At 36.7% G+C, this 10134-nt stretch overlaps 1 protein-coding gene across 6 annotated transcripts in view; it reads left to right on the top strand.

The window, feature by feature from the left end:
* BMPR1A (bone morphogenetic protein receptor type 1A) overlaps positions 1-9720 on the top strand; it is a 59626-nt gene extending 49906 nt beyond the window's left edge. For all 6 annotated transcript variants that reach the window (XM_015866031.1, XM_015866026.2, XM_015866029.2 and 3 more), the window contains 7 exons: positions 470-569; positions 1060-1204; positions 1306-1498; positions 1971-2268; positions 3014-3189; positions 3746-3876; positions 4979-9720. In XM_015866031.1, coding sequence (XP_015721517.1) covers positions 470-569; positions 1060-1204; positions 1306-1498; positions 1971-2268; positions 3014-3189; positions 3746-3876; positions 4979-5104 — 1169 coding nt within the window. In that variant the 3' untranslated portion in view covers positions 5105-9720. The remainder of the gene's footprint in view (positions 1-469; positions 570-1059; positions 1205-1305; positions 1499-1970; positions 2269-3013; positions 3190-3745; positions 3877-4978) is intronic.
* Positions 9721-10134: the final 414 nt, after the last annotated feature.

A 10134-nucleotide genomic window follows, 5' to 3' on the forward strand; every position in this document is an offset into this window, starting at 1 on the left:
ATCATCTAATCCCATCCCCCTGCTGTAGCAGGATCTCCTAGGTTAGGTCACACAGGAGCATGTCCAGGTGGGTTTTGAATGTCTCCAGAGAAGGAGACCCCACAACCTCTCTGTGCAGTCTGTTCCAGTGTTCTGTCACTCTTACTGTGAAGGTGTTTTTTTTTTTCCATATTTATGTGTAACCTCCTGTGTTCCAGCTTGCACCCATTGCCCCTCATCCTGTCACTGGGGCCTTTTTGCATAAACAAAAAGACCCTAGTGGAGGCCTTTTTGTTTATGTAACCTGATGATGATTAATGACAGTAATCTAGTATTTCCTCATAGCTTTTTTGACCTGTTTTTTACACCTAAAATATGTCAGTGTTATTGTGGATACATGTGCAATTCTAAAGTATTCAGTAGGTGAGAAGATTAAATTCTGAATAAGCTAATAAACTACTTTGGAAATGGTTTTTGTTTTTTTTAATAGATGGGCTTTTTGATGGCAGCATTCGTTGGATGGCAGTCTTAATTTCTATGGCAGTCTGCATAATTGTCATGGTCATCTTATTTAGCTGCTTTTGTTACAAGTAAGTAAAGCACTTCATTTATTGGTAACATTTTTCATGTCTCAAATGAGTGTAAATAGAGTAGTTTGCATTGTTATGTAAAAATGAAATGTTCAGAACATAGAGCTGAGATTATTTTGATCCTTCATTCTAGGTGCCAAGTGATTGTTTACAGTTTTCTGAGCTATGTGTAGCTTTCTTATAGCACTCAGTTAAGAGGATTATGTCAATTATATATTTAAATCTTCGATCATTTTGTTGATTAAATTTGTTCTGAGACCTACCTTTGCATAACGTTTCTGAAGCAAGCCTTAAATAACAAGGATATGTTGCTGATTTTTTCCTCTTTTTAAATAATTAGCTGCCTGAGCTATGATAGTTCACACAAGTGCAGTTCAATGCTGCGTTCTGTCTGCTCCAGCTCTTAGATGGAAATCAGCATCATTCTAGCAGCAATGCATGTGTCAGCCCCATCTGCCATGGTTCAAAGTTCTACTTTTACTATTTGCAGGCACTATTGTAAGTCAATGGCAAAGAGACACTGTTATAATCGTGACCTGGAACAAGATGAAGCATTTATTCCAGCTGGGGAGTCATTAAAGGACCTCATTGACCAGTCACAGAGTTCAGGCAGCGGCTCAGGACTACCATTGCTGGTAAGCTATAAACCCAACATTTCCAACACTGAACTTGCGTCTGTATACTGTGAAGTAAGCATACTCCCCCTCCACCCTTCTTTTTCTTTCATTTTCTTCAGGTTCAGCGCACGATTGCCAAACAAATTCAGATGGTGAGGCAAGTTGGAAAGGGAAGATATGGTGAAGTGTGGATGGGGAAATGGAGGGGTGAAAAAGTCGCAGTCAAAGTGTTTTTCACCACAGAAGAAGCCAGTTGGTTCCGAGAAACAGAGATTTACCAAACTGTTTTAATGCGTCATGAAAACATCCTTGGTAAGGAAACAGCATGGTGTTTGTTTGAGCTTAGGTTAGGGTGAAGGATGAGGAGCTCTTACTGAAGAGTAAGAGTACTTATGGGTTGAGGAGTATATGTTCTTATGTGAAATTATCTGATGGGTGCCTCTTAATGGATACTAATAGAATATTATAAAAAAAGTATTTCTTTATACTTCGGGTTGGAAATGTCTGCTATCTCTGCGCTCTAAATCTAGAACGGGAACCTCATACAGGAGAAATCTGAGCTCTTGTGTTACCAGTGTTCAAAGGGGGAAAAGATAAATTGTGATACAGTCTAAGATGAGAAAGCTGAAGGAATTGTTAGTTATTGCTATATATATATATATAACATATATACATATATGTTAGTTATTGCTATATATGTAGTTATATAAAGAACTTACATAGATAATAATAAATTAATTAATAATAATAAATAACTCGTAACTTTGTTTTATGTTTTTGGTAGGTTTTATAGCTGCAGATATTAAAGGCACTGGATCCTGGACACAGCTTTACTTGATTACAGATTATCATGAAAATGGATCTCTATATGATTTTCTGAAGTGCACTACTCTAGATAACAGGGCGCTCCTCAAACTGGCATACTCTGCTGCATGTGGTCTGTGCCATCTACACACGGAAATCTATGGGACGCAAGGCAAGCCTGCTATTGCACACAGGGACCTGAAAAGTAAAAACATTTTGATAAAGAAGAATGGGACGTGCTGTATTGCTGACTTGGGTCTCGCAGTGAAGTTTAACAGGTAGATAAGCAAATCTTCTGTAACAGGAAAAAAATAATTGTGTTCTTTCAGTGTGCCAGATAACCAGTTTAAAAAGAGACACTGAGTCATTTGGTTGTATCTTTTCAGGGTGTTTTCTTTTTTGTTGGGTTGTTTTGAGATGAAAATGCAATTAATCCTTGGGATACTGTTAAGCATCAAGGTGAAAACAGGTTAAGAAGTGAACAAGGAATAATTTTTTGGAGGAAAGGAAGAAAATTAATTCATTAGTCAAAACTGACCTTTCATGCTCACTGCCATTATCTAGTTTAGTTCTAAATTACCTCACAGAACATATGAACATTGTGATAGGATTTGAAACTAAGTGTTGAAAAGAATACTGTAGGAGTAATATTGAAAATACTTTTCAGTGGCACAAGCTGAGTGAAGCTGAAGACAAGTACTACACTGGAACATGCAAGAAAGCACATAAGCCTTTACAAGTAGTTTTCATTTGAGTTGTTGCCGCGTATATGCATCTTTATAGGGGGGTTTAATTTTGTTTCCAATGCAGTAAATGACTAACTTCCATGCAGGATCGTTTTGCCATGTTAGGTTTTTCAGTGGCACAGTATGTTCTAAGTGTAATATTGAAAAGGAAATACCTGAAAGAAAATCATTTGTAAGTGGGAGCTTTGCAGCGTTGTGCTCATATCCCTACACATGCAGTTTCATACGATGTCTTGTAACAGCCAACAGTTACTAACTTGTTAACGTTTTCCTACAGTGACACAAATGAAGTTGATGTTCCCTTGAATACCAGAGTGGGAACAAAACGTTACATGGCTCCAGAGGTCCTAGATGAAAGCCTGAATAAAAACCATTTTCAACCATACATCATGGCTGACATATACAGTTTTGGGCTGATAATTTGGGAAATGGCTCGACGCTGTGTCACAGGAGGTAAACTTCTGTATATTCTGTATAAGATCTACCAGGACCTTTTCGTCTCTTTTAACGTTGCATATTTTACTTGAAAACAATAAAAGGAAATAATCAAGCAGTCCTGTTATGAACAGGTTTTCCTTCTTTTAGAGCAGTAGTGATTATCTGTCCAGCATATGGGCTGAAAACCACTGATGCTTAATCTTTTACACGGTTATAATTAAGAAGCTTAGGGTTTTTTTTGTCTACTTGCTGAAAAAGCAAAGTGCCAGGTCTTGGGGAGGTGGTGGAATACAGATGTACTGTTAATGTCATTTTTAAATGTAATTGATGAGGTATTCTGGTACAATTTATTGCATTTGTTTTCTTACTCAGTGTTTTAGACATTCTTGTGACTCCTCCTTCCTTTCCTTCTCAGTGTTCTGTTGTGATATTACAGCTCCTTTTCTGTTCTTCCAACTTTTGCTTTTTCTCTCTTTCTTTGTAGCAAAGATTAGAGAGAGAGAGATGGATTTTTTTTTTGTTGCTGTTGTTTTTTCTTAAATGATGTTTGTTCTTTCACAACTATCTCCAGGTATTGTTGAAGAGTATCAGTTGCCATACTATGACATGGTGCCAAATGATCCATCTTATGAGGACATGAGGGAAGTGGTGTGTGTCAAACGTCTGCGCCCAGTAGTATCTAACAGATGGAATAGTGATGAAGTGAGTATGCTGAAAGCAAGCATTAACTCAATTTGTTCATGAGCAAAGAAGGGTATTTTAATGTTGGAATGTGAAGACATTGTGGACAGAGACTACTGTCAGATATCATGGTATTTTAAACTGCACAGCAACAGTAGGACAAAGATCTGTTTGAAATAGACTCAAAATTCCCAATTTTGATGTTAACTGTTTGGCAATGTGGGAATAAAACACATTAAAATAACACCCAAACGTATGAGTACAGCTTCAAACGATATATTTAGATAATGGAGTTTTGGGGGGAGTTTTAACTGAAGCTGAAACAAATTCTGTTTGTGTGGGTTTTTTTCTTGTTTTACTAGTTTTAATGTGTATTGCCTATGAAATTGTGATATTAAGTATTTTACAGAATAGAAAGCAATTTGGTTGCCCTTATTTTGAGCAGTATATTCAGAGTTCAACATTAACATTTTGTTTTACTCTGGAAGGTTATTAATAGGATCTTTTCTTATGAAGGGATTGTTGTGATAGGTGCATTTACTTTTTATTTCTCATTTTAAAAGATGTTGTTTTTATGCCATGATGTAACTGGAATAGTAAACAAGAATGTGTTTTTAAAGGGTTACAGCTTGAATGCAGTAAATAAGGCTTCACTGTTTCATATACAAGGCCACACATGCCATACCCTTTTTTTTCCCAAATCTTAGAGTTCTTTTAGGAATTCCCACTTTTCTCCTTTGTGTTTTTTGATGGCAGGAGAAACTTCTGTCACTTAACTCGTTTTCTGTGAGAAAGTTATCTACAGTTTCTATGTTGTATGGATGAATTTATTTTTTTTTCTGCTTATTACTGTAATTTATGTACTGACATCTTTGAGTTATAGCAATAAATTGTGGCAAAGCATCTGTGAAACAAAAGAAATGCTTCAGTTAGTTTCAACAATTCTAGTGCTAGGCAGTGGAGGTTAGGAGAAAGAGCTCCATTAACAGTTATGCTGAAAAAATGTGTAAGTTACTGGTTTGGGCTCAAGAGTTTCCTTCTTTAAGCATGACATAATAGAATTATGCGCCACTTGGCTCTATCTGTCGTTACAATGCTGTTCCTTTGTTTTCTTATTTAACAGTGTTTAAGAGCAATATTAAAATTAATGTCTGAATGCTGGGCTCACAATCCTGCTTCAAGACTCACTGCCTTGAGGATCAAGAAGACACTTGCCAAGATGGTGGAATCACAAGATGTCAAGATTTGACAAAGTAATTTGACATTGGAGAGTAAAGCTGGACTCCTAGAACTTTTCACTCCAACGTGGGTGAGACCTATGTGGAAAGAGGAAATAACTGAGATTCGGTGTATTTTCTCACCACACCTCTACAGGCTGCTAATCAAATCTTTCAGTACTTCATAGACTGTGATGCTGAGAGACTCTCTACACTACGTTCTATGTATATGGACAGCCTTGATAAAATATGCATTTTGTTTTGGTATTAGCTGCGTTGAGACTTCAGACATACTTAGTGAGTCTCCAGTAAAACTCTGGGTACTGAATTGAATGTTTTGATTACAGTGCTTTCTGTGAAAGCCTAACAAGCTATATGGATTCAACAGAGATGGAGAATATAAGCTTTTTATTTGCCTTCTACCTGATAAAACCTAGCCAATCCATACCAAGTTTTTGTGAAACAGCCTGTAGGTTATGAATCTGTTCGTGATGTTACTCAGTTAAACAGTTCCTTACGCCTTTGTGTGTGCCAGAATTATTTTGCTGCCATTTGGAATTCAAATGAACAAAGTTTTATTGTCAGGGCTCTATTTTGTGGCTCACAATCAAAGATCTGCTACAGAATTGAATCCTTGCCATTAAGTTACCCTTGAAAAGTCGCAGTTTTATTTCTGTTTTTGTTTTGATCACAAGGAGAACTGCTAAAATGTGAACCATTTACAAATTAAGGAATGCCTGCCTTGTCTGTTTAGTGCTTGAAACAATGTTCTTAGAGGCACAGACTGCCTTGGTCATCTCTCTTACAGCAGAGTGGGCTCCATAGTTTGATGAAATTTGGTACGGTTTTGTTTTTCACGGTGCCATGTGCAACTAGCATTTTTACTGTAGGGTACTTAATATCCTAACAAGGAAACCTTTGTTGTGTTTTGCCTTCCTGCTTTATTCGAATTCACTGGTAGAGGTGCCTGTCCTCCTAACTGTTTTCCATACAGGAGGGAATTAATTAGCTGAAGAAGCGTGCTTTCTCACTGTTTGACAAAGCTAGACAGAAGATAAGTTTTGACAGACTTGAGAACCAGTCTAATTCAAAGACACGAGAGTAAGAGATTAGAGAATACAATAAGGGTTAGGACCTGGAGAATGGAGTATGTGAACTATTGAAGATAAGATTCACAGTGCGCTGTGTTGCTCTGATGTAAATGCAGGAGGTTATGTCTGTGTGCCACTTAGTGGACAGCTGCTAAATTACAGAGTTGAGGAAAGGTAAACCATTGAGTTTTTCAAGTTCTAGTCAGCCACATTTGGGAGGAACGACATAGAAGGATGTTTTGTGAGGATAAAACAAATGACTGGAGTTGCAGAATTTGGTCCTATCGTGCCAACTGGTTGGCATGCACAAGAAACTGCAGTTCCCTCCTTTCCTCCTCCCATCCAGATGAGCTGGTTACAAACCAGAACCCCTCTGTGAGGTTACAGTAAAGCAGAATTACTAAATTATAATTCCTTTGACACTTCCAAGCAGAAGTCAGGCAACGGTGTCATAAAGTTAAAGTTTCAAATCCATGAATCGTCAGAAGAATGAAAACACAGTATTTGCAACCATTGAACCTGTTTGCTAATTTAAGTGCCTATAACTTTGTACTGTAAATCTTGTTCTAGATAACTTTAAAAAGGGAAGTTATTTATACAGTGTGTTTGTGCTTTATTAAGGAAAAAAAAACTAGTCCTATGTACATGTGTATAATTAGATACATTCATGCACACACACATATGCCATAGTTGAGATTTGAAGAAGAAAAGGTGGGAATAATGTCAAAAAAGAAGAAAATGTTGAAACTTCAGGTTGATTTATACCAGATTATTTGTTGTCTAAAGGTTTGTACATGGAGATTGGTTTGAAACGTGTTTAAAATTCCCTTAAATACAACTGGTAAAAAAAGTGTAATGCAGAACTAATGTGATTTGTGAACAACTACAACCTCCTCACATGTTATCTTTTCATTCTAATTCTGTAGATTGCATAATGTAAATGGTCAGGCAAAAAGATAGCAGTATTTTTATTTTCTATGGTGATGTACAGACTTTATTTAATAGTGCTACATATTTTATAGATAACCAGCTATTTCGAGGGACATTTCTTTTTTTTTTGTTAATAAAGTCATTACTTTTGTTCAGTAATGCCTTTAAGTATTAATACGTGCTCTGGCTGAAAAGTTCATAGCTGCGTCAACTATGATTTTAATTTATTAGAGAATGGCAAAAGAGAACGATATTGTGCCACAGAGCTCACGGGAAAGGGCTTTTTAAAACAAGGTTTCTCCGTCCACTGCCAAGAAATATGTGATGAGTTAGAAATTATTAGTCATGTTTTTGCACATCATTTTTGCACAGGTAGAGGAAAAATGTTTGGTATGAGCCAAATGAAAAAGATAAGCTTTTCTTTTTGTTTTGGTTTTGCCTCTAGGATTTTTTTCAGTAAGGAGAAATGTTTATCTGGGTATCCTGCTAGCTTAAATTTCAGACTATGGAGATTAAGTTAAATTAACCCATTCCAATTGAGAATACTTTGGTTTCTACCTTCAGAAGCTGTTACAGCATTGTAAGCTGTAAGCTTTTGAAAAAATCAATTTCTCTCAAGCTTCAAGAAGCCATCGGTGATAGTATAAGAAAAACAAGGGAGTGAAGTTCTGTAGTTTCTAATTATCCACCTGTTTTCTGTTGTGTAGGCATTAGCAAAGTAATAAGATGGTGGTTTTTAGTAGACATCTTAAGACCTGAATTGATTTATACATTCATTTAGACAAAGACAAGAATGGACTGCTGCAAAGATCTTTGACGTTTGGGAAACAGAAATTCTTGATTAAAGATTAACCTGTATTTTTCAGCACTTCATTTACCAGGTCCATTCTGAAACGTGTGATGCATATGTAGTTTTCCCTGTCATCAGGATGAACTGCCGGATCTTTAGTAATCTTTGATTCTCTGATATTCTAATAACGCCAGTTCCTAAAGGACCTGGTTGCATAAAGCACTTCAACATGTTATCTACCTTCCATGTCAAGTAATTGACTGTTTGGAGCTTGAGTATTTCTACACTGATACACTCAGCTCCAAGTCAGCCCATTAGTTACTACATAATGAAACATACTCTTAAGCTAAGTTTTTGCTTTATGCAATACTGCAGAATTCAGTAGCCTTTAAGGATAGATAGAATGGATACTTGGGTTTGTCTATTTGCATGGGAGTATCTTTTTTGGGTCAAAAATATAAGGACTCATCATCTAAAAGAAGTCCCCCAAGTCTGGTGAATGTGTTTTATATTTACACAGTTATAAACATCAATAAAGTCAGAAATGCGGGATGCATGAGTGCATGTTGGGAGCATGAAAACTGTGCCTTGGAATTTCTTGAACCCTTTCTTTTATTAATTAAGCCTATTCCTTGTGATTTCAGTTATTTGGAAAATAATTTGAGTAACGCACGTAGTTACTGCTGTTAAAATTACTTGCAAATTCCACAGGAAATATGGTGCTCCTATGGCCAAGTGTAGGCTTCTATTCTGAGTTTTGCTCAGGAAAAGGACAAGTTTCACAGAATCACAGAATTATCAAGGTTGGAAAAGAGCTAGAAGTTCATCTAGTCCAACCATTTTAGTTTCCCAAAATGCTTCACTTTTTCCTGATTATTTTCTCGAATCCATCCTGAAGTATCAAATGAAATGTCAAATGAATGTGTTGTTACCTCCGTTGTGGTCTCGAATGATGTTTTAGACCTTGATCTGAATGACCATTTGAATGTGCTTTTAAAATGAACCGTTTGCATACGTTTTGTCTACCCTATCCTCATAGATTGTGTTGCAACAACCTGAAATGTTGGAGAAGCAAACATAGTTTAAAAAGCCCTGTTTGGCTATAGCAGACCTTTCAAAAGGGAAGGTAAGCTTATCTTCCGTCAGCTGTTGGTATGCTACACTACTTCATCATTCTTTAGACAGCACCTCTGAAATCAGTCGATTTATCCAGTGCCCCACAGTCTTTGTTCTGAACAGTGATATCTGAAAACAGCTGGCAGTGTTGTATGATGCAGTGCTTTATGGAGCTCTGGTGTGTTAGCTTTGCTTGGTGCAGCAGAGGCGGAGCGCACGTTACTTCTAACTTGAGAACAAACCCCGTGCAATTGTTGCTATGTCATATTTCACCTTAGGTTGCGGTTACAAACACCCACACCATGTACTGACATTTGTGCTCTGACATGCCATGCCCAAAAAGAAATGTATTATATTGTATACAAGAAGAATAAATACCATTGTAGCTAACTTAGAGAAGATGTAAATAAAAAAATGAAAGAGTGGAACGAGGAAAATGGTCACACTCTTGTGTGTTATATGCCAGACGTGTAGAATAATCCTTTAAAAATGTAACACACTAATGTATTTTGTACAGCATCTGCTTTAAAAGGTGCCTTATTGAGTTTACCATGAATTGCTTGTTCTGTACACAGATTATGTCCAATGTATCATTTTTAAGTAAATAACCTTATTTTAGTACGCATTAGTAATGTGTTTTGTTACTAGAAGGTTTTGTCTCACAATGTACTGACTTGGAAACCGTCATACTTTAAGAAAATAATTTCTTTTTTATACCTCATATGTGGTGGTTTTTTTCCCCAGCTCTTGAATAAGTTCTGGATGGCAGCTTTGATTGCTCAATGGACTAATATGCTTCTCTGCTGTTGGTTAAAAAATGATGCAGGTGATTGTATATAGCCTGAGTTCAGAGTGTTTTATGGTTGGAGTAAATGAATATCAATCAAGGGGATACGTGGTTTTGAGTACACAGTTGCCTAAATCTCAGGATGTTTTTCTCATTGCAGAAATGAGCAGCTACTAAACTGCAACCAGTTCAGTTTCGGTTTGCAGAGAGAAGGAAAAATAAGGTCAGTTTTGAATCATTTTGTCTACATAAAGGTATGTTTTGATCTGGAGAAAGATTTCCTTTAGGGAGCTTTTCACAGTGTCTGTGAGGGTTTCATGTGTGAGCATCACAAGAACAGTTAACCAG

Source organism: Coturnix japonica, chromosome 6 (assembly GCF_001577835.2).
Source record: "Coturnix japonica isolate 7356 chromosome 6, Coturnix japonica 2.1, whole genome shotgun sequence".
Classification (NCBI taxonomy): domain Eukaryota; kingdom Metazoa; phylum Chordata; class Aves; order Galliformes; family Phasianidae; genus Coturnix; species Coturnix japonica.